The sequence below is a fragment of the Mobula hypostoma genome, chromosome 17 (genome assembly GCF_963921235.1).
Source record: "Mobula hypostoma chromosome 17, sMobHyp1.1, whole genome shotgun sequence".
NCBI lineage: Eukaryota > Metazoa > Chordata > Chondrichthyes > Myliobatiformes > Myliobatidae > Mobula > Mobula hypostoma.
The window spans coordinates 41326673-41352515 of NC_086113.1; the positions used below are offsets into that span (position 1 = coordinate 41326673).

General features: G+C 41.0%; 1 protein-coding gene across 3 annotated transcripts in view; it reads right to left on the bottom strand.

Annotated features, from left to right (window-relative positions):
- The window catches only part of capn7 (calpain 7), a 77784-nt gene that overhangs the window by 13900 nt on the left and 38041 nt on the right, over positions 1–25843 (bottom strand). For 2 of the 3 annotated variants that reach the window (XM_063069787.1, XM_063069786.1), the window contains exons 7-16: positions 18836–18962; positions 15764–15849; positions 15072–15165; positions 9220–9366; positions 8186–8292; positions 7967–8087; positions 6577–6721; positions 5579–5678; positions 3892–4027; positions 912–987 (exon numbers count right to left, since the gene is read on the bottom strand). In XM_063069787.1, coding sequence (XP_062925857.1) covers positions 912–987; positions 3892–4027; positions 5579–5678; positions 6577–6721; positions 7967–8087; positions 8186–8292; positions 9220–9366; positions 15072–15165; positions 15764–15849; positions 18836–18962 — 1139 coding nt within the window. The remainder of the gene's footprint in view (positions 1–911; positions 988–3891; positions 4028–5578; positions 5679–6576; positions 6722–7966; positions 8088–8185; positions 8293–9219; positions 9367–15071; positions 15166–15763; positions 15850–18835; positions 18963–25843) is intronic. The other variant, XM_063069788.1, reaches the window with a different exon arrangement.

Below are 25843 nucleotides of genomic sequence, written 5' to 3' on the forward strand. Positions count from 1 at the left end.
TTAAGTTGATTTAAAAAAAGTCTTCACTGTGAACATCCAATCCCCCTATATTTCCATCTGACACCAAGATCCTTCACTTCTTCCTTGAACAGAGGTTCATACAGCAGTGGCACCTTAGCAAGACCCTCTGTTCACCTGGCTTAACTCATTCTCAGACTGAACCTACTGATCTCACCTTTAAGTTGACTCACTTTCTCCAAATCAAAGCTGTAGCGATGGGCCAAGCTACAGCTGTGACTTTGTGGGACACATGGAACTATCCTTGTTCCAGTTCTACTCACAGCCCTTTTCTTTTGTTTCGACCCAGTGTACTGGTAAACGCATTGCTGTTTTCTGCACGCCCACAGATCACAAAAAAATTCAGTGCTTTTTTTTTTGCTGATTTCCACCCTGCTCTCAATTTCATTTTTACATCTGACTCCTCCCCTCCCATTTTTGTCTTCTCAGGGACTGGTTATGAACTTTCTCCACTTAAATCCCACAGCCATCTCAAGTACACTTCCTTCGACTTGCAAGGACTATTCTATTCTCGCACTTTATCAGTCTTTATTTAATCTATTTTCATGACGAGACAGTGCTCCTGAAATGATGTCTTCCCTTTCCTGGCAAAGCTGATAGGGCTCTCAATCATCTTCCATCCTCTAACATCCTTTCAGCATCTGTTCCCACCAACCCGAAAAAGGATAGCATTCTCCCTGTGCTCACACTCCAGCTTCCCCATTCAAAGGGTAAAAAGGCCCGGTCTATCTTCAGCTCGCCTTTCTTTTTTGGCAGAATTAATTCTCTTTTGCTATGCTTTAAAACATGGTTCAAATCAATCTATTGTTTGTTAGTTTAACATTCCAGTTCTACTTGAATACCCAATAACTTAATTTGCTATTTCCACATTAATTTCCAAGTGTTGCACTTACTTGGGTAATAAACCTTTTTGCCTCCAGTCTGGTAAACAACCAATGTAATAAATTCTCGATTGTGGGCAAAATCGTCCTGTAATTAGAATGCAAATTTAACATTTGTGTTAAGGTATAAAGCATAACACTGAACACAGTACAGTTGCATGCGAAAGTCTGGGCACCCCTGGTCAAAATTTCTGTTACTGTGAATAGCTAAGCAAGTAAAAGATTATCTGATTTCCAAAAGGCATAAAGTTAAAGATGTCACATTTCTTTAATATTTTAAGCAAGAAAACTTCTTTACTTCCATCTTTTACAGTTTCAAAATTAAAAAAAGGGCCTGAAGCAAAAGTTTGGGCACCCTGCATGGCAATACTTAGTAACACCCCATTTGGCAAGTATCACAGCTTGTAAACGCTTTCTGTAGCCAGCTAAGAGTCTTTCAATTCTTGTTTGGGGCTTTTTCGCCCTTTCTTCCTTGCAAAAGGCTTCTAGTTCTGTGAGATTCTTGGGCCATCTTGCATGCACTGCTCTTTTGAGGTCTATCCACAGATTTTCAATGATGTTTAGGTCAGGGGACTGTAAGGGCCATGGCAAAACCTTCAGCTTGTGCCTCTTGAGGTAGTTCATTGTGGATTTTGAGGTGTGTTTGGGATCATTATCCTGTTGCAGAAGCCATCCTCCTTTCATCTTCGGCTTTCTTACAGACGATGTGATGTTTGCTTCCTGAATTTGCTGGTATTTAATTGAATTCATTCTTCCCTCTACCAGCAAATGTTCCCCATGCCACTGGCTGCAACACAAGCCCAAAGCATGATCGATCCACCCCCGTGCTTAACAGTTGGAGAGGTGTTCTTTTCATGAAATTCTGCACCCTTTTTTCTTCAAACATTGCTCATTGCAGTCAAAAAGTTCTATTCAAAAGGTTCAAAGGAACATCTAAACAAGCCTGATGCATTTTGGAAACAAGTCCTGTGGACTGATGAAGTTAAAATAGAACTTTTTTGGCCGCAATGAGCAAAGGTATGTTTGGAGAGAAAAGGGTGCAGAATTTCATGAAAAGAAGCCCTCTCCAACTGTTAAGCATGGGGGTGGATCGATCATGCTTTGGGCTTGTGTTGCAGCCAGTGGCACGGGGAACATTTACTGATAGAGGGAAGAATGAATTCAATTAAATACCAGTAAATTCTGGAAGCAAACATCACATCGTCTGTTTAAAAAAAAAGGTGAAGATGAAAAGAGGATGGCTTCTACAACAGGATAATGATCCTAAAGATACCTCAAAGTCCACAATGGACTACTTCAAGAGGTGCAAGCTGAAGGTTTTGCCATGGCCCTCACAGTCCCCCGACCTAAACATCATCGAAAATCTGTGGATAGACCTCAAAAGAGCAGTGCATGCAAGATGGCCCAAGAATCTCACAGAACTAGAAGCCTTTTGCAAGGAAGAAAGGGCAAAAATCCCCCAAACAAGAATTGAAAGACTCTTAGCTGGCTACAAAAAGCGTTCACAAGCTGTGATACTTGCCTTAAGGGGGTGTTACTAAGTACTGCCATGCAGGGTGCCCAAACTTTTGCTTCGGGCCCTTTTCCTTTTTTGTTATTTTGAAACCGTAAAAGATGGAAATAAAAAAGTTTTCTTGCTTAAAATATTAAAGAAATCTGTCATCTTTAACTTTAAGCCTTTTGGAAATCAGTTCATCTTTTACTCGCTTAGCTATTCACAGTAACAGAAATTTTGACTAGGGGTGCCCAAACTTTTGCATACCACTGTATATCTCATACAACCAGACAAGATACCAAGTCTACTGCACCATAATCATTGTCTACAGAACCCTACCCTTAGTACCCTTACCTCAACCTGAACAAACATGTTTATTTTCCTTTTCAAAATTTTAAAGAACAGACCCACCTGGTACTGCACTCTAGGCTCTTAAAAAAAAAGCTTAAAATATAATGTCTCTTCATTTATTTGACATTCATAAAGCTGTGGCAAGTTTTTATTTTGCCCATTAACTTCACCAAGAGCTCTCTCCATTTTGAATAACTATCTGTTCTCTCTGCAACCTTTCCTCTTCTTTGAAATGCACCCCAGTTTCTCAGATATCTCATCACAGCCCAAGCATTTCAGTCCCATGGGTGCAAAAGTATTTATTTCTCCGATGTGTCACTTTCTGCGGACAAACTCTCACTAAACTGAAAACAGAATCTCACAGGTAAGAATCTCTGACAATCTTGTGCCACAGTACATAAGAGTCAATGGGCAAAGGCTGCTGAGGGCTCTCTTTTGAAAGTGAATGACTAAATCCACCAGCAATTTGCACTTTCAATTCCTGCCTATAAAGCAACATCACTCTCAAAATCCACAACACAGGAAAACCTCGTTAAATGCGACTTATAGTGATGAACTGAGAAAATTACTGCACCTTATTTACTGTCAGCCAATCTGGTCTGAACTTAGATCACACTGCATTAAATAGATGAGCTTAACTTAGATCATGCGGCATTAAATCGATGCCCAATTAAAAGAATCTTTCACCATTACCAAATGACCCTTCAATATAAATATCTTCTGTTATAAGTATTTTTTCAGACACAAGATGATTTATAAATCTATGCGTATCTGTTTGAAATATTATATATCTAAGTAGTTAATTCACAAATAGTTGTAACCCATTCACCATGGCAGTTTCCAACACAGGGCAAGAAAATATACCGGCAACTCAGAAAATCTCAACAGTACTAAACACTTTCTACATAACTACAGAAAATTGATGAAGTTATACCAGAATCCCTAAGTAAAGACACTTTAATACAGCTTTAGCACGACTGACATAGGTATGGAGATCATACTGCTTTTGCAGTCAATTTGACCTCAGAAGAATATATTGGGGTGGGACAGGGGAATCAAAATAATATTTGAATTAAGGTGGCACTCATTAAAATTTCTTCCCAAGGGCAGCAAATCCAATGCCTTGATTACTTTTCAACAGCCTACCTTGTCAGTGATGTGTCTGGTCAATAAAACCCAAACAACAGCACCACCTTGTGGACACTGTACTTCCAGCTTGTACTGAGGGTTGTTAGCCAGGCTGTACACATCTTTCACGGGGCCTTGCTTTGCATCCCAGGTACTGCACGGGAGGAGAAGAATGGCTCATTCATTAAAGCTTATTATCAATGCCAAAAATCTTACAAATTAAATTATCTGCGGAAAATAAGTACACATAAAATACTGGGGGAACTCAGCAGGTCAGGCAGCATCCTGACCTGCTAAGTTCCTCCAGTGTTTTTCTGTTTGTTGCTTTGGATTTCCAGCATCTACAGACTTCCTTGTGTTTGTAGAAAATAACATTTCAGAACACCTCGTCAACTTTCACGTCCTGCACAAGTTTTTTTTTTGAAGTGGGTGTCAGTCATGAGTGGAGGAGGAGAATCTAGGTGGCTGCTTAGCGGCGTGAGGGTTGGCTGTGCTTGGGCTGGACGACAGGAGGCCCATCAGGACAAAGCTGCAACCTGAAGGGAGGGGCTATGGTCACGAAGAAAGAAGAAAAGAAAGAGACGAGAGCAGAATTAGGATCCAGGTTAGGGATTTGGAAGCAAGGATGGTGTGGTCTGGTGGGGTGGGATTGGGGGAATTCAGAGAGATTTAGTTAAGGTCTGAGGGTGGAGCCTGGGTGCAAAGAACATGCCAGCACTGACAGAGAAAGAAAGCAGACCAAGAATCAAGGCAATTTTTAAAACACAAAAAACTGATACAAGTAGAAATTCTTTAAAATCCCAAAATTAACAAGGCAGTAAAATTTGATGCTAATGTAGCAAGAGATCTTAAAAATATACCTTAAAAAAGGATGGGCTATTAAAAAAAGTTACTTATTAAAGTGCCAGTAGAATCAATGATACAGTATTAACATAATGAACAGACAGTGTAACAGCCAAAGCTCCAACTGGTTCATCACTCAAAATAAACCTTAACCATCCTGTCAGATGACTGGTGATTAAAATATCAAGACATACCTCACAGGACTTTAATAAGTTACTTTCGCAGGATCACCATTAAAATGAGCAAACTGCAAAATCATCAAATCAAGCAAATGGGGCGAAATGACCATTAAGTGGAACAAGAATTTAGGTTGCTAGAAGAATTTCTAGATGTGTTTTAAAATGAACGACAGGATCTCTAACGACCACCTAAAGTGCAATAAATATATATTTCGCAAGAAGTACATACATTATTTAAAAAATAGCACCTGCTGGAGTTTTGAAGCGTAAGATAAGATGATTGAAACCATTCATATGGAAAGGTCATTTCCTCTTGTGGGAAAATGTAGTACAAGGGGTCATTGTTTAACAGAAACCTTGCCCATTTACTACAGAGATGAGATGAGATACCTTCAGAGCAGGTCATGGGTTTTTCGAAGTCTGTTCATCAAAGGGCAGGGTGTATGGGTATTTCTAAAGCAGAGGTAGATAGATTATTGACAGGTACATAGATGGAAGGTTATAATTAATAGGCTGGAATGTAGAGTCATTACAATCAGATCAGCTGTGATTTTATTAAATGGCAAAACAGGCTTGAAGATTGCTGCTCCTAATTCAAGTCTTCTGCAAATGTACCATTTGCCGTTGAAAGCACACTGCTCTCAGAGACAAAGGAAATCAAGCACTGGAGAGAGTGAACTAACCTGTGAATGCAAGTTGACTCTTTGAAAAGTCCAGGATTCCAGCTCAAATAAATTACATCATAATGCCGACAAAGGTCCTCCCAGCTAATCCAGAAAATCCCTGTAGTATGGAAAAGTTCACAAAATCAGCACGAGTGACAAAGAATTGGCCATCAACCTCAATTCCCAAAGGCATTTAAAATCTCCTTTTGCAATGTATTGCTGCCACATAACAACAAATTTCATGACATATGCCAGTGATGTTAAACCTGATTCTGATCCTAAAACTGTATCAACTTCCAATGCTTTGCTGGAAAACAGCATTGCTTCATTTCTTTATAGATAAGAGTATCAATAGGGAAGAACATCTGCTCAAAGTTCAAGGAAGTAAAGTGTGCCCTGGCAATAGAGAGTGAGAAAAACTGGGTGTCTGTGATCAATACTATTCTGAGGTCTCATCTACTTAAGTTAATTGGCAACAAACTGGATTTGGTACTTTAGGTCATGCATTTCTTCCCTCAGCACCACTGGCCCCCCCCACAAATCCATTCACCTCTTTGGAAATATTTAACTTCCAGACACTGCAAGATGAAACTGACAAACTTTAAGATATAAAGAGCCCAAAAGAACAATTTATTTAGATTTATTTATTTTATTTAGTGATACAGCATGGAGTAGGCCCTTCCGGCCCTTCAAGCCAGACGTCCCACAACCCTGATAAACCCTATCCTAATCACTGGACAATTTTCAATGACCAGCTAATTTAGCCGGTCTGTCTTTGGAGGAAAGCGGAGCCCCTGGGGAAAACCCAAGCGTTCCAGGGGAAGACGTACAGAGACTCCTTAGAGAACGGCACCAGTATTGAGCTCTGAACTCTGGAACGTTTCGAGCTGTAACAGCATCGTGCTGACCGCTGCACTACCATGGTATCCAATGGTGTGATAAAGCTGCTGCCTTGGTTGTGGAAGGGGAAAATACACTTTGAAAAGCATCCTCCCCCTCATATCAATAAAACTTACCATTATCAATTTTCTGCGCTGTTTTCGGATCAAAATTCAAGTACTTCTGAAGGGCTGGAGTCCAGCTCTTCTCATCTTTGTCACTATACCGTCCTTTCCATCTCAAATGGCTCCATGGATTTTTAAGCTGAATTATTTTAAGACCCTGCAAGATAGTAGGAAACATACAGTACGAGTTCAAGATTACCCGTTGTGTTTTCACTTGGGACAGTTAATCTGGAAGGAAATAACTTCCAGCATATTCAGCATTGTGTAGGTTTTCATTGTTCGACTAATTCAACAAATCACCAGACATGAAAAATCCAAGTACCACCAGGAAGTAAACAAGCTAGTATCCTGTTGCAATCACAAGAACATCTGAATGCTCACGAAACTGTGGAGACGGAGGATCTCCTGTGGGAGAACCAGATCTTTTAAATCTATTCAACATACTAATTGATTTACTTGTTTATTTATTATGTTTTATTTTATTTATCTATTATTATTTTTTTCTCTCTCTGCTAGATTATGTATTGCATTGAACTGCTGCTGCTAAATTAACAAATTTCATGTCACATGCCGGTGATAATAAACCTGATTCCGAATCTGATCTCCGTCATTAACATAAAGGCTCAGCAGGAGATGTACTTCTTGCGGCAGTTGGTAAAATTCCATCCTCCCCGGAAACACACTGGTGCAATTCTACTCTGCCATCATGGACAGCATCCTCACATCAGCCATTACTGTCTGGTTTGGTACAGCATCCGTTCACTGTACACAAAATCTACACTGAACTGTCAGGACAACAGAAAAGGACATTGGCTGCAGTCTACCATCATTGTTGTATGCCCAGGACAAAGCAACAGGCAGGAAAAAGAATTACTGCAGACACTACCCGTTCAGCAAACTGTCTTTTCCAAAAGCTCCCATCTGGAAAGCACTACAGGACTATTAAAACAAATACTTCATGCCATCTTAAAATTTTCTTCCCCTAGGGAGTTAATCTAGTCAACTATCTTCCCCTCCACCCCCCACATCTGTTACCTCAGTCACTGCACTGTAAAACACTTGCTGTTTTTATGCACATTTTATTCCAGATTGGTACTTCTAACTTTAGAGTAGGTTAAAAGTTGTTGAATGTTGTTGTTTTTTATTGCACGTACTGCTAACCCACCTCCACAAACTCCTAATACATGCAAATATACGTTTACAGTAAATAAAGTTGATCCTTGATGTTACCATCAGGTCATCTTGTGAAAATGTAATATAGAATATGCCTGGAACCGAAATATGTACAGTAGAAATACTAAGCAGTCTTATTAAAGACTAGTCATTAACATGGGTAGTTTGCATTTAGGATCCAATTGTACATCGTAACGGGCTGCCCCTTCTATCCCACATACATTGTTACCTTGTACTGCCGGATGTCAAGGACAGCATACGCGTGTGTAGGTACCAGACCCCAACGTTCTCCTTCTTCCTCACTCATTATACCAGTTGCTGTGGTAATTAGAACATCTCCCTTGTGAAACCTAATAGATGTGGATATTGAACAAATGCAATGCTCTTAAACTGTTGAATAAAGCCATTTAAGTCACTTACTGGTGCATCAAAAATGGTTTACATTTACCTTTGATAAAGCATTTTGAAAGTGCCCTCGTAGTCGAACTTCTGATTGTCTGAATGCATTGCTATTCGCTCTGGTATCCAGCCAGTCAAGGCGTGAAGATCAATGTTCTATAGTGTTGAGAAAACACTTAATTATGTATATCATGTCGCATATTCAATTGTGAGACAAACAGTAAACTTCAAAGTTTTAAAACCCAATACATTGATTAGGTCACACAATCAAAGCACATCTGTGCTTTTATCTAATTATTTCACATCTGAAAATTAACATAAGAGTGAGATCACTTCAGTACTTCTTTATGAATGGGAACATAAAAGAGGTCCCAAATTTCACAGAACATTCCTGGAAGGGAATCACCATCACCACTATACAATATATAGGCAATGCTTTAAATGAATTCTCAATCCAAGTACCTTTAATTGGAAAAACCCAAAAACTGGTCACAGCATTAACTGAAAATTTCAGCCACTCTTATGAAGTTGTGTTTCCTACATTACAGAACAATACAGGACCTTTCAGCCCATGATGTTAAGCTGATCTTTTAACCTACTCCAAGATCAATCTAACCCTTCCCTCCTGCATAGCTCTCCATTTTTCTATCATCCATGTGCCCAACTAAAAATTTCTCAGATGTCCTTAATGCTGCCTCTACCAGCACCCCTGGCAGGGTGTTCCATGCACCTACCACTCTCTGTGTAAAATACACCCTCTGGCATCACCCCCCCCCCATACTTTCCTCAAATCATCTTAAAATTATGCCCTCAAATATTAGCTATTTCTTCCCTGGGAAAAAAAGACTGGCTAAAGTGTGAATTATATCCCATGGATGTGAAAATTAATAATTGAAAAAGCAAAATAATAGTATTTCACATGAAAAAAATGCAGATTGAGAAAGTCAGAAATTTTATTTTATAATTATTCTGTCAATTAGGATTAGAAATTTTACACCAGTTTATGAATAAACAATGTTTTTATTTCCTCATCATGTAATGGGGGAGAATAAAATTAAGATATTATTCACAATTAATACTTACAGAGTTGGAACCTGGGAAATCATATCCTCCCATAACCTTCATATAGGCCTTTTCTATCAATGAGATCCAAAGTTCATTTTTGTTGTTGGAATAAGAACAAAGCAGCTCACCATTATGATCCACTGGCAAGTAGTCATCAATGATTACCTGTTTTCGAAGCACATTTGGGAAAATGAAACCACCAGGTTGCAGGTCAATGATTTAGAACACATGTCAACAAACAGCAGGTCATGCAGTGGTTGCAAACAGATAAATGTAACCACCAGCCATTAAATAACTCGGAGGTGCAATGATCATGAGCAAGAGACTTGATTCCCATGATCCTGCGAAAGTTATAAGCTGGCAGGTATAGCCATCGGGTTATGCATTAGTCATACATGGGTGGAAGAAATGTACAGGCAGCCAAAGACAGAAGCACCCTCTGCCCTCTCAGCTCATCTACCCTAACTGAGAAAAATGAGAAATAATGACAAATAAAAACAGCTCTGTTTAAGGACACAAGGTACAGAAGATATATGAATTATCATTTTCTTGTATCGCAAATCAATAGATCAAGAGATAGACATCTTCTTCATCAAACTGCTAATTGTCTCTAGGAACACCATTTGGCACCAACTATAACACTCGTCACTAAACATAGAGTTGAATGGAAGTACCCACATCTGGGATATTTAATTATTAAATAATTGATTCAGTTACACAATTACTGACTTAATCAAAGGCAGCCACACCATTTTAAATTCAATGTTACTATATGGTAATTGAATCTACTGTAGATTCACAGCTCTCCTACCAATCAGTTAGTTATCAATAACAAAAACATAAACTATCTGTTTAACTTGGTTAAACCAAATTGTACTACAAGACTACATGGCTACGTCCTATAATGGACTGAAGGGAAACAAAAGAAATGTTTTCTCTTTGCACAAACACAATTACACAAAAGCAAAACCAGACTGTAAAGAATCACATGCAAGAGAGTAAACTATAAGAAAAGACCGAATTTCTTTTAAGAGGTGCACCAAGAAGTAATGCTGGAGCTTAAATAAAAAAGATAAATTTATCCACTTTTGGGAAATCCACAACTAGAAAGTTAAAAATACAAGATGATCACCAATAAATCAAATAAACAATCCAGGAGACACTTTTGTATCTATTGAGGTGTCAGAAATGGAAACCACCTTGATAAGGAATAATCGACGTGAACAACATAAACTAAGAGAAAAAATGTAAGTAGAAAGGATAGAAAGAATGTGTGCTGAAGGGCTAGAAGAGGCTGTGAGAGGGGAATAGATGGCTTGTTTCTCTGTTGAAAGTGTAACATTCAGCATTATTATTTTAACTGGAACTCATTATCAAAAGTCTCTTCTCCAGGTTGAAATCAGAATAGCCAGGGCTCTTTTTTCCCAACAAACTTTAGTTGCAGGTGGATGATGGAAAGTGGCGATAGCTCAGAAGGCAGAGCAACACAGAAACAAGATAATCAGAGATGAGTATAAACTTAAGCAAAAAGCAGGCAAGCTGCTGTTGGCAGCCTATGGCCCACGAGGGGTGAGGAGCTTAAGTAAGTAAGTTTGGAAGCTGAAACGGTGCCCTGGAGGAATACGGAAACGGGAAAGAACTTCAATGTGGAATCAGGGTGGCTAAAAAGGCAGCCATGAAATTCTGCTAGTGAGTAGGATTAAGGAAACTCCCAATGCACTTTATCCACGCGTTAAAAACAAATGGATAACCAGACAGAGGATAGGAACAGTCACGAACAAAGGAGGGAACTAATGGCTGGAGCCGGAGATCTTCCAGTAAGATGGCGGTGCGTTTGGATTTTGGATGCAGTGGCTTCTCAGCATCCAACCACAGGTCTTCTTTAAATATATTTTTTTCGTGATCACAAGACAAGGCTGGATGTAAAGAACTTCTAGCATGGCAGGTCTACCCCATCAATGAGGTGCTTGTTTGTGGAGGAGCTGGACTTTGTGCAGTCGAACAGTGAGTAACTATCTTGGATGTTTCTACTGTGATCACAAGATCCTGCTGGACATTAGTAATGTAAAATGCTGCAAGTCTCTTTCCCTTGTTTACTAGCAACATAGACAGTAGGGGAGCTGCGTGGCCTCGTTTGTAGCAAGGACTAGGCCTCAAACCACGGGTTTGCATGTTGCAGCAGTCCAGGAGAGGGGAAGCCAGAGGCGGTGTGGCATGGCGTCCATGCTGGGTTGGGGGCTGGCCCACTCCCGCCAGTGCTGCCATCTAGTGTTCACTCGGTGGGGACAAGCCAGGGTGAGTGCATGTGTATGTTTGACTGTGGACTGCTGAGAAATGCTTGTTCTTGCCGATAACACCCATATACCATCAATTTACAGGGCACATCACTTAAGGACGTGGGTTATATATTTTTTAGTGAGACTGTATGGTTACTTGCTGTCTTATATGTGCCTTGAGACGTGTATGACTGGTGGTACTGTGTTTTGTGCCCTGGCCCTGAAAGAACAGGTTTTCTATATTTTTTTATGTAACACTGTTTCATTTGGCTATATTTATGTATGGTTGAATGATAATTAAACTTGAACTTTAGATATGATATTAAACAAGTACTTTGGATTGGTACTGAGCAAGGAGAAGGACATGAAGTACAGCAAGATCAGAGAGGGAAGGGTATGCAGATATGCTTGGGCATGTTGCTGTCAAGAAGGTGGCTTGAAGGACATTAAGGATAAGTCCCCAGGGACTGATGGGATTTACCCCAGTTTATTGAAAGAGGAAAGAAAGGATATTGCTGGGTCTTGACAGAGATCTTTGCATCCTCTTTACCCACTGGTGAGGTCCTAGGGGACTGAAGACAAGCCAATGTTATTCCATTGTTTAGGGAGGGCAACAGGGACAAATAATGAAATTATAAGCTGGGGAGCCTTAAAACAGTGGTAGGCAATCTACTGGAGAAGATTCTTTGGAAAAGGAATCTACTCACATTTGGAAAAACAGATTTATTAGACAGCATAGATTTGTGTGGGGAAGGTCATATATGGTTGGTTGAGTTTTTTTTTGAGACGGTGACAAAGATATTGATGATGGTAAGGCAATAGAAACTGTTACATGGATTTTAGCAAAGCATTCGACAAGGTCCCTCATGATAAGCCTGTTCTGAAAGTGGGATCCATGGTGAATTAGTAAGTCGGATATAAAATTTTCTTGGCCATCGAAGTCACAGGATTGTGGTGAAAGGGTGTTATTCTGACTGCAGGTTTGTGAGCAATGGCATATCACTAGAATTGGTATTGAGACCTCTGTTGTCTGTTATAAGTGAATAGAAATGTCATATCCCAATAGTTTTAAGCTGATAGGCAGAAACTTTAAAGGCGATTACACAAATGTGTTTCATTGGAACGGGGCTGCACGAGGACATACTCGATCAAAACTTTTCCATGGACGGCTTCCAGATTGTTCGGGCTGACCGGAAGTGCACTGAGAGTGGTAAGCGTAAAGGAGTTGGGTGTTTACTGTTCTGGTTAACAACAGATGGTGCAATCCGGGTCATATTACGATCGAGGCACGTGTTTGTAGACCGGATATTGAACTTTTTACTTTTGGACTTCGGCCATATTCCACCGAGATACAACACTGGGCGGCACAGGAGGTCATTCCTGCCTGTGGCCATCGAACTTGCAGCTCCTCTCGTGGAGGGTCAGACACCCTGAGCCAATAGACTGGTCCTGGACTTATTTTCCATCTGGCAAAGTTTGCATTTTGTTGTTTGATTGTTTGTGGTTTTTGTATTGCTATATTTATGCTCTATTCTTGGTTGATGCGGCTGTAATGAAACCCAGTTTCCCTTGGGATCAATGAGTATATCTATCTATCTATCAAAGAGTAGTAGGTGCTTAGAATGGGCTGCTAGGGGAGGTGGTGGAAATAAAAATGATTGCAACGGTTAAGAAGCATTTAAATAGCCACTTGAACAGGGCAGGGAATGGACTACGTACAGGCGGATATGCAGTTTAATTTGGCGTGAAGGGCCTGTTCTGTGCTGAACTGTTCAATGGTCTGATTTTGGGTCATACAATACTTATAACACAAGGATTCTTTTCATTATGAATCTTGTTCGGTAACTGCCATTTGTTCAATTTGATCACAAACAAACTTTCCTTTATATTTTTGGTGAGCTGTAAGTTCAGTACACAACTATAAACTTTACTTAGAACTTATCTAGTGTCTTCTACTCCTACATATGCACTGTGTGCCACTGTATAAGAATGCCCTCTGTCCAGTGACTTGGAGAATTATTAAGCCACAGAGATAAAGAAAGGTCACAGATCCTGTCTAATCCGCCGAGTTTTTCTGAAATCTGTGTTTCAGATTTCCCACATTGGCAGTTTTCTTTTTGACTTTGATCACAGTTAAACTACCTGATCTGTGTTGAGTTTATTGGCTTTAGTCAACACCTTAGAAGAGGGCTGGCCAACATTTTACATTCCATGCATCAATTTTTCCACGCACGAGTTCAGGTTATTAACATATTTTTATAAGAATTGAACGGGGGTACAAGAGTTGTATGGCGCACCTGAACTCGTCAGTGAAGAAATTAACGCATGGAATGTAAAAGGTTGGCCACCCCTGCCTTAGAACATTTTGGAGTGAGGTGGGAATAGAAATAATGCAATGGAACAGATATACTTTATAATATTGCGTGATGACTCAGCATATAGGAGGGAGACTGAAAATCTGGCTGAGTGGTGCCACTACAACCTCTTACTCAATGTCAGCAAGACCAAGGAGCTGCTCTTTGACTTCAGGAGAAGGAAACCAGAGGTCCACCAGCCAGTCCTCATCAGAGGATCAGAGGTGCAGAGCATCAGCAAGTTTAAATTCCTTGGTGTTATCCTGTCAGATGACCTATTCTAGGCCCAGCATGTATGTACAATTACAAATAAAGCAAGGCAGTACCTCTACTTCCTCAAGTTTGTGAATATTTGGCATGACATCTAAAATGTTGACAAACTTCTATAGATGTGTAATTAAGAATATATTGACTGGTTGCATCACAGCCTGGTATGGAAACACCAATTCCCTTGAACAGAAAATCCCACAAAAAGTACTGGATACATCCCAGTCCATCATGGGTAAAGTCCTCCCCACTATTGAGCACGTCTACATGGTGCGCTGTTGCAGAAAAGCAGCATCCATCATCAGGGACCCCCACCACCCAGGCCATGCTTCCTTCTCGTTGCTGCCATCAGGAAGAAGATATCCAGGGAATCTTAGGACTCACACCACCGGTTCAGGAACAGTTATTACCACTCGACCATCAGGCCCTTGAACCAGAGTGTATAACTTCATTCAATGTCACTTGCCCCATCACTGAAACATTCCCACAACCTGTGGACTCACTTTCAAGGACACTTCATCTCATGTTCTTGATATTTATTATTATTATTTTTTTCCTTTTTGTATTTGCAGAGTTTGTTGTCTTTGCCCAGTTGGTGCAGTTTTTTTATTGATACTATTATGGTTATTATTCTATTATGGGTTTACTGAGTACGCCTGCCAGAAAAAGAATCTCAGGGTTGCATATGGTGAAACATATGCATTTTGATAACAAATTTACTTTGGATTTTGAACTGTTTTACAGGTTATTTGACCTTGAGCCCTGGTTTATGTAAAACATATTTGAATGAAATTCTTAAGTAAACCAAGTAGAGTCTTCTAAATATGAAGAAGTATGGGAAGAAAACTATCAAAAATAGGAGATAAAACAGTGGTAAGTGGTAAGTAAAATAAAAGTGGTAAGTACCAAAAGAGATGCTGCTGTGATAAAACAATGACCTTACATTAGTGACTAAACTTATAAACCGACTTACCTTTCTAGCCACACCATTGATGTGAAGCTTTACCATGTATTTTCCACAAGGATTATACTCTGGCTCTCCTTTCCTGTTCTGAGGATAAATAATGCTGCAAAAGATAATGAGAAAACAAAAATTGTAGTGAACGGGTATGATCATGGTAGCAAATGTTCAACTCCCCATCATCTTTTTCCTTGCCCTTTTTAGACCACTTAAAATACTAGCCCAGAGGAAATAGTACTAACTGTTAACAAAGCATCTGCTAATGCCACTTTGCAATTTAGCAGGATTTGGGGAGCAAATTGGAGTCATTCCTGCCAACCATCCTCCAACACATCTACAAATATCTGTTTAGGATTTTCATTACATCCCACTGCTTAAGTTAGGAATCAGGAAAATACTGGACGGCTGGTACAGAGCCACACTATAATTCCATACAGAACCATTTACTGCTACATTATTGTGCCTCCAAGCTTCATATAAATAACTGCCCTTAAAAAAGTTGACCCCACATCCCCATAAACAGCAAATTGCATTCTGCAATATAATAATATGCACTACAATATATACAATTTTAAGCCATTTCAAAAGGCAAGGTGCTCAACAATAACAGTAACATATAACACACGATACCTAGTAGCAAAGAGGATTACAACACATGCCAAATTACCAGAGATCTGTACAAGTTTAAAATGAACATACTAAACCTTGTGATTAATTTTTTATTGTAACGTCTTTCGTATGCAGCACCAATAGCTAGAGAGGCCACAAAGGAGCAGTCCGATACCACAGTCTGGAAAACGAAGCATTTGAAATAACTTTTAGAGTGGTAAGTACCAAAAGAGATGCTGCTGTGATCGAACAGAAATACATACCACTTCCTTCATGTTAGATGCTTTCCCAAACCCGTGCAGCAGAGGGCAGCCAGTCAATGCTGTTATTTGTGGACTTTGGAATTTTTTATTGAAAAACTAGCATTAAAGTTATAAACCAGAGGAACAGTCTATGCTCAACATAACCTTATGTGAAATACAACAAGTTAAAAATGTGATATTGGTAAATTTTAAAAAGATTTAGCTTTGCTGTACTTAAGTCAATTTGTCCCTCTATCGTCCTGCTTTTGAATTAAATATTCAGCAATATTTTTGCCCTTGATTCCATATTACTTAACACCTTTATCAGAATAAAGATTATCAAACTGTTTTAAAATGTTACAGTTCCATGCCAAAGTATTCTGTCCCCACAACTATCTTCATAATTTACTCTCATTCTCTAAATGTAAAATATATTGAATGCAAACACAAGGAATTCTGTTATACCCCTTGCCCATCCTCTGGGTTCCCCGCCTCCCCCTTTTCCTTCTCCCTGGACTTCCTGTCCCATGATCCTCTCATATCCCTTTTGCCAATCACCTGTCCAGCTCTTGGCTCCATCCCTCCCCCTCCTGTCTTCTCCTATCATTTTGGATCTCCCCCTCCCCCTCCCACTTTCAAATCTCTTACTAGCTCTTCCTTCAGTTAGTCCTGACGAAGGGTTTCGGCCTGAAACGTCGACTGTACCTCTTCCTAGAGATGCTGCCTGGCCTGCTGTGTTCACCAGCAACTTTGAAATATATTGAAGTAGGATTTTTGCATCATTTCAAATTAAAATAAAAAATCCAAAAAACCTGTCAACAATTTACTAAAAATTAGAAATCAAAATAGCGAGGCTGACAAAAATTATTCATCCCCTTTGTAATTATGACACTACCTTCCCTCAGGTGCAATCTTTATCTTATTTTACCAACCCACCCAATTTGATGTAGAAAATTGGAGCATCACCTGTTTTCAATTAATTCATTAAAATAAATACCCCCTCTATCTGTAAGGTTGTGTGGCGTGTGGCCAAGTGGTTAGGGTGTTGGGCTCACGATCTGAAGGTCATGGGTTCGAGTCTCGGCCAAGGCAGCGTGTTGTGTCTTTGAGCAAGGCACTTAACCACACACTGCTCCAGTCCACCCAGCTGAAAATCGGTACCGGCAAAATGCAGGGGTTAACCTTGCGATAGACTGGTGTCCTATCCGGGGCGGGGGGGGGAGAAAGAGAGAGAGTCTCATACTCTCTGTCGCTTCACACCACAGAAACCGGCATAAGCACCAGCCTGATGGGCCACAAGGCTCGGGATAGACTTTAACTTTTAACTATCTGTAAGGTACAATAGTATGGTTGACTTTCAACAGACCAAACCAAAATGAAGGCAAAAGAGCATGCAAGACATCAGAGAAATGATAGTAAAGAAGCACAAATCTGGGACGGGTACAAGACCATCTCAAAGGCACTCAACATAACTCGGAGCTCAGTGCAGTCCATCATAAAAAAGTGGAAAAATATGAAATCACAGCAACACAGCCAAAGTCAGGCCACACTCCCCTTCTCAAATTTAGTTGCCAGAGAAGAATGGCACTGTTACGATAGGCAACTGTGATGCCAACAGTCACTTTGAGTGAGCTACAGAAGTCAATGGCTGTTACTGGAGATGAAGTTCATGGCTCCACAATCTCCAAGGCTTTTGCACAAAAGTATGGAAGAGTGGCAAGGTAGAAGCCCTGGCTAAAAAAAATACATATCCTTGTCAGTAAAGATTTTGTAAAGTGTCATTGAGGAGATACTGTAAGGATGTGGAAGAAGATCTTGTATTCAGATGAGCCTAAAGTGGAACATTCTGGTCTCAACACTCAGTGGTTATTACATTTATTCCACTGCACACCTTGTGGCCCACTGGGCAGCAATCTTGCTGTTTCTTTAGCATTTTGTCTGTGTGTGTGTGTGTGTGTGTGTGTGTGTGTGTGTGTGTGTGTGTGTGTGTATATGTGTGTGTGTGTGTATGTGTGTGTGTGTGTGTTTTTAAGGAGGCCGAGTTGCCAGCTTAACACGCAACCCAGCACGGATGGAAAGCGTGCAAGGAGCCGCTCCTGGGACTTCTCGCCTGAAAGTCTGGTGCTAATGCCACTACACTACCGGCCGGCTCAACACTAAGAGGTACATGTGGTGTAAATCTAATACTGCGCATCAGCCAGGTAGCAACATCCCTACTGCCAAGTACGGTGGAGGGAGCATCCTGCTGTGGGGATGCTTTTCAGCAGCAGGGACTGGAAACCTGGCCAGGATTGATGGGAAGATGAACGGTACTAAATCCAGAAATCTGGATAAAAATCTGCTAGGCTTTGCCAGAAAGCTTAAACTGCAGAGAAAAATGGGACTTTCAGTAGGACAACTGAAAGAACACTGCCAGAGCAACCATGGAGTTGCTTCAAGTGAAGAAAATTAATGTCCTTGTGTGGCTTAGTCAGAGTCCTGACCTTAAACCCGAATAAAACATCTCAAGCAAGACCTCAAGATTGCTGTCCACTGCCACTCCCCAACTAACCTAGCACAGCTTGAGCAATTTTTCCAGGAGGAATAGGCAATTCTTGCTCCATCAAGTTGTGCAAAGCTAAAACAGACTTACCCAAAAAAGACTACTGGCTGTATTAGCTGTGAGAGCTGGCTCAACCAAGTACCAAGCAAAGGAGGATGAATATTTCTGAATGCTGACATTTCAGTTTTTGAATTTTTAGTTTTACATATTTTACAATTTTGAATACTTTTACAGGGCACTGTATAATGACTTAGGAGGAGAAAATTTCCTACCTTGCTAGGATTGCTCTATCAGAACTGTGCCTCATTAATGGCCAATAATGAACTTTAACTTAAATTTTGGCATTAAAATCAAGCAGACAAAGCTGACCTTAAAAGACTGACCTGTTTTATACTGAAACTAGAAATAGTGTAGATCATTGTGGGGTTGTTGCAGAGGTCATCTGGACGGACCCACCTGGAAAACAATGCTTCCTGTTTTGGTGACAACACTAATTTGCCAGCACGGTCCCTGGGGAAAGAAAAGAGGTATTAAAACAGCAGATCTTCCACAGTGGGCTGGATCTTTAGAACAGTTCAATGTAGCACTTGAGATTCATGATCAAAGGTCCGTCTTGAAGCCAAGTGAAGGTTTTACCCACACAGGAGTAGGATGGAGGCTTAGAAACACAAGAAAACCTACAGCACAATACAGGCCCTTCGACTCACAATGCTGTGCCGAACATGTACTTACTTTAGAAATTACCACAGCCCTCTATTTTTCTAAGCTCCATGTACCTATCCAGGAGTCTTTTAAAATACCCTATCGTATCCGCCTCCACCACCGCCGCTGGCAGCCCACTCCACGCACTCACCACTCTCTGCGTAAAAAAACTTAACACTGACATCAGCTTAAAACTGTGCCCTCTCCTGTTAGCCATTTCAGCCCTGGGAAAAAGCCTCTGACTATCCACACGATCAATGCCTCACATCATCTTATACACCTCTATCAGGTCACCTCTTATCCTTCGTTGGTCCAAGGAGAAAAGGCCGAGTTCACTCAACCTATTCTCAAAAGATGTGCTCCCCAATCCAGGCAACATCCTTGTAAATCTCCTTTGCACCCTTTCTATAGTTCCCACATCTTTCCTATAGTGAAGTGACCAGAACTGAGCACAGTACTCCAAGTGAGGTCTGACAAGGGTCCTATATAGCGGTAACATTACCTCTCGGCTCTTAAACTCAAACCCACGGTGGATGAAGGCCAATGCACCATATGCCTTCCTAACCACAGAGTCAATCTGCGTAGCAGCTTTGAGTGTCCTATAGACTCCGACCCCAAGATCCCTCTGATCCTCCACACTGCCAAGAGTCTTACCATTAATACTATATTTTGCCATCATATTTGACCTACCAAAATGAACCACCTCACACTTATCTGGGTTGAACTCCATCTGCCACTTCTCAGCCTAGTTTTGCATCCCTTCAATGTCCCGCTGTAACCTCTGACAGCCCTCCACACTATCCACAACACCCACAACCTTTGTGTCATCTGCAAATTTACAAACCCATCCCTCCACTTGCTCATCAATGTGATTTATAAAAATTACGAAGAGAAGGGGTTCCAGAACAAGGCACACCACTGGTCACTGACCTCCATTCAGAATATGACCTGTCTACAACCATTCTTTGTCTTCTGTGGGCAAGCCAGTTCTGGATCCACAAACCAAGGCCCCCTTGGATCCCATGCCTCCTTACTTTTTCAATAAGCCTTGCATGGGGTACCTTATCAAATGCCTTGCTGAAATCCATATACACTACATCTACTGCTCTACCTTCATCAATGTGTTTAGTCACATCCTCAAAAAATTCAATCAAGCTTGTAAGGCATGACCTGCCTTTGACAAAGCCACGTTGACTATTCCTAATCATATTATGCCTCTCCAAATGTTCATAAATCCTGCCTCTCAGGATCTTTTCCATCAACTTACCAACCACTGAAGTAAGATTCACTGGTCTATAATTTCCTGGGCTATCTTGCCTCCCTTTCTTGAATAAAGGAACAACATCCGCAACCCTCCAATTCTCCGGAACCTCTCCTGTCCCCATTGATGATGCAAAGTTCATTGCCAGATGCTCAGCAATCTCTTCCCTTGCCTCCCACAGTAGCCTGGGGTACATCTCATCCAGTCCTGGAGACTTATCCAACTTGATGCTTTCCAAAAGCTCTTGCTCATCCTCTTTCTTAATGTCTATATGCTCAAGCTTTTCAATCTGCTGTAAGTCATCCCTACAATCATCAAGGTCCTCTTCCGTAGTGAATACTGAAACAATGTGTTCATTAAGTAACTCTGCTATCTCTTCCGGTTCCATACACACTTTTCTACTGTCACACGTTTGATCCTATTCTCTCATGTCTTATCCTCTTGATCTTCACATACTTGTAGAATGTCTTGAGGTTTTCTTTAATCCTGCTTGCCAAGGTCTTCTCATGGCCCCTTCTGGCTCTCCTAATTTCATTCTTAAGCTCCTTCCTGCTAGCCTTATAATCTTATAGATCTCTATCATTACCTAGTTTTTTTGAACCTTTCATAAGATTTTCTTTTTTTCTTGACTAGATTTTCAAAAGCCTTTGTATACCACAGTTCCTGTATCCAACCATCCTTTTCCTGTCTCATTTCCTGTACCTATGCAGAACATTTGCAGAATGTACCTATCCCCTGAATATTTGTCACATTTCTGCCGTACATTTCCCTGAGAACATCTGTTCCCAATTTATGCTTCCAAGTTCCATCCTGATGGTCTCATATTTCCCCTTACTCCAATTAAATGCTTTCCTAACTTGTCTCTTCCTATCCCTCTCCAATGCTATGGTAAAGGAGATAGAATTGTGATCACCATCTCCAAAGTGCTCTCCCACTGAGAGACCTGACACCTGACCAGGTTCTTTTCCTAATACCAGATCAAATACAGCCTCTCCTCTTGTAGGCTTATCGACATATTATGTCAAGAAACCTTCCTAAACACACCAAACAAACTCAACCCCATCTGAACACCTTGCTCTGGGAAGATGCCAATCAAAATTTGGGAAATTAAAATCTCCTGCAACGATAACCCTGTCATTATTACACCTTTCTAGAATCTGTCTTCCTATCTGCTCCTCAATGTCCCTGTTACTATTGGGTGGTCTATAAAAGACATCCAGTAGAGTTATTAACCCCTTCCTGTTTCTAACTTCCACCCACAGAGACTCAGTAGACAATCCTTCCATGACTTCCTCCTTTTCTGCAGCTGTGACACTATCTCTGATCAACAGTGCCACGCCCCCACCTCTTTTGTCTCCCCCCTGTCCTTTCTGAGACATCTAAAGCTCGGCACTCTAAGCAATCATTCCTGTCCCCGAGCCATCCAAGTCTCTGTAATGGCCACAACATCATGGCTCCAAGTACTGATCCACACTCCGAGCTCATCTGCTGCTTGCATTAAAATAGACACATCTCAAACCATCGGTCTGAGCGTATCCCTTCTCTATCAACCTGCCTATCTTTCCTCTCGCACTGTCTCCAAGCTTTCTCAATTTGTGAGCCAACTGCCTCATCCTCCGTCTCACCAGTTCGTTTCCCACCCCCAGCAGTTCGAATTTAAACTCTCCCCTATAGCCTTAGCAATCCTCCCTGCCAGGATATTGGTCCCCCTGGGATCCAAGTGCAACCCGTACTTTTTGTACAGGTCACGCTTGTCCCAAAAGAGGTCCCAATGATCCAGAAATCTGAATCCCTGCCCCCTGCTCCAATCCCTCAGCCACGCATTTATCCTACACCTCACTCTATTCCTATACTCACTGTTGCATGGCACAGGCAGTAATCCCGAGATTACTACCTTTGAGGTCCTGTTTCTCAACTTCCTTCCTAACTCCCTGTGGCCTGTTTTCAGGACCTCCTCCCTTTTCCTACCTATGTCGTTGATACCAATATGTACCATGACCTCAGGATATAGTGGATGCGATCAGAAACATCCCAGACTCTGGAACCTGGGAGGCAAACTACCATCTGTGTTTCTTTCCTCCGTCCACAGAATCTCCTGTCTGACTTCCTAACTATATAGTCCCTTATTACTGCTGCCTTCTTCCTTTCCCTACCCTTCTGAGTCACAGCATCAGACTCTGTGCCAGAGGCACGGCCACTGTTGCTTCCCCCGGGCAGGTGGTCCCCCACAACAGTACTCAAATAGGAGTACTTATTGTTAAGGGGGACAGCTACAGGGGTACTCTATAGTATCTGACTCTTGCCATTCCCTCTCCTGACTGTTACCCACTTATCTGCCTCCCAAGTCCCAGTGTGACTACTTGCCTATAGCTCCTCTCTATCACCTCCTCAATTTTCCCTGACCAGACGAAGGTCACCGAGCTGATTCTCCAGTTCCCTAACATGGTCCCTAAGGAGCTGCAGCTCAACGCACCTGGTGCAGATGTGGCTTAATGCTGAAGCAAATTAATATGCATTTTTTATGCATAAAAAGCAAAACAGTCTGGGTCAGATGTGCCAGGAGGGATGTATGCAAGCACCTTGAAAACGTGTCCAAGATTTGTGGGGATTCAAGTCCATTCAATTAATTAGTCTCAATCAAGGGGAGGACTTCCAGGTCACCAAGAGAATGGCAGCGTAGGAAAAGGTCTCTCGACAAAAAAGAACATAAACTGCCCCAAAGTCGAAATTAGACAAATATTTAGTATTGCATAACTATGTCAATAAAAGGGACAAGGATGGAGTCTAAGTACAAGAATAAAAAGTCTGCTCAGAAGGCTGATAAATATAAAAAGACACAGCAAGACCAGGGGACTAGCTCCCCCATGGCTAGCCAGGACGGAGATAATGTGGAAGAATCGGTGAATCTGACTTTGATTCTTAGAGAGATTCGTGATTTCCAACAAGGTATCAACAAACAGCTGGAAGATATAAAAGGAGAAATAGGAAGAACTAATCTGAGGTTAGATGTAGCCGAAGTGAGGATTGTAGGGACTGAGGAGAGGCTGCAAAACAGAGAGGAAGTGACAGGAGAAATGCTGAAGCTACAAGAGCAGCTCCAGTGGAAGCTAATAGCCCAAGAAGGGAAAATGTGAGGATCTATGGAGTTCCCGAAGCAGCTGAAGGTAAACCTGGATTGGTGATTCCCTTTGTGGAGAAGCTGCTTAGAAAGAACCTTGAAATACTGGACGCAAAAGACCTACAGATAGAAAGGGCCCTCCGCGCGTTGGCACCACAACCCTCGGCAGATGCCTGGCCCAGATCGATTTTAGTCAGATTTCTCAGTTACAGAACGAAGGAAGAAGTGCTTAAACTGGCATGGCAAAAGAAAGGATATATGTGGAACAACTGTAAAATCAGTTTAGACCACGATTACGCACCGCGGATCCTTGCCAGACAGAAGGAATACGGGGAAACACGGAGGGTTCTGAAGGAAAACAACATCAGATTTCAGACCTTGTATCCAGCTCGGGTAAGAGTCTTTTATGACGAAGGGACAAAAACCTACACTACAGTGGAAGAGGTAACGTTGGATCTGGCAGTTCGGGGACTACCCGTAAAAGTTATCACCCAACCGGAGTCGCTACTGGAAAAGATTCGGCGGTGAACACGGCAGTCAGTGGGGCGAGGACGCTCCGCTCAATCCAGAGTGTCGAGCTACAAGGAAAAGCTGCAAGTATTCAGACGCGAATGTACGGAGAGTGCAGAATAATTGAGAAATCTCTGAAAAGAGTAAATCGTACTTAAAGGTAAAATGGAAACTGGTAATTGAAAATAATCTAGATGGAATAACTTGAATGAGAGCAATATGGTCGAGACATAAGGAGAGAATTCTCTATGACTGTTCACAATGCGGAGGGCCCTCTAACACAGACTGGAGATAGGGCTTATCCCCCTGAACTGAGGTGGGTCAGTGCTCAGGCCTCACTGTTGGAAGTCGGAAAAATTTTCAAATATTCTATGTTCAAAAATGCCTAGGGTTTGGTTTTATGTTCTGGTTTACTGTTAAGGGATTGCTTACTGTTGGTTTAGAAAAGGAGAGTGCTTTTTTTTCTATTAGAGAAAAATGCAAATTGAACCGATAAAAATAATTTCCTATACTGTAAATGGGGTTTTGAATCCAATTAAGAAAAATAAGATTATGTCTAAATGAAAAAAGAGAGGGCACAAATAACTTTCCTTCAGGAAACGCACATGAGCCAATACAAACATGCAAAATTAAAAAGAATAGGCTTTAAGCATGTATTTATTCATAATATAAACTGGGCCACAAAAGAGGAGTAGTTACTTTAATATCATGCTCTTAATTATGAACATATTTCAGCGGCTAAAGACAAGGATGGACGATTTGTAAAAATTACAGGAAGAATAGAAGGTACTGAAATAACATTGTTGAATGTTTATGCTCCACCAGGTTGTGAATGGTTATTCTATAGACACATCTCTCAAGGGTTAGTAACCTGCAGAGGGGATTTTAATATTGGGTTAAACCCTGCATTAGATTCTTCAAGAACAGTTATTCAGAATAAATCTTTGACTAGGAAAGTGAATTCATTGATGGAGGAGCTGGGAATTATTGATGTGTGGAGGGAATTACACCCCACTAGTAAATAGTATACACATTATTCTTTCCCTCATTCAGTTTATTCAAGGATAGACTATTTTTTTAATATTTAACATAGATAGATTCAGGATAAAAGAGTGTAATATTGCAACAATTGATCTGTCGGACCATAGTCCAGTCTCTATGTCTCTAATTCTGGAAAGGAAAATGAGGAAAACACTATAGTCATACTTCATTGATCCCGGGGGAAATTGGTTTTTGTTACAGTTGCACTATAAATAATTAAATAGTAATTAAACCATAAGTAGTTAAATAGTAATATGTAAGTTATGCCAGGAAATAAATCCAGGACCAGCGTTTTGGCTCAGGGTGTCTGACCCTCCAAGGGAGGAGTTGTAAAGTTTGATGGCCATAGGCAGGAATGACTTCCTAAGACGCTCTGTGTTGCATCTCAGTGGAATGAGTCTCTGGCTGAATGTACTCCTGTGCCTACCCAGTACATTATGTAGTGGATGGGAGACATTGACCAAGATGGCATGCAACTTAGACAGCATCCTCTTTTCAGACACCAGCGTCAGAGAGTCCAGTTCCATCCCCACAACATCACTGGCCTTACGAATGAGTTTGTTGATTCTGTTGGTGTCTGCTACCCTCAGCCTGCTGCCCCAGCGCACAACAGCAAACATGATTAAATTCACATATACTCAATAAAAATTAAGAAATTAAGGGGAGAAATCAAAGAATACTTAAGACCATAATGACACAGGAGAAACATCACTAGTGATCTTATGGGATACATTGAAAGCTGTACTGAGAGGGAAAATT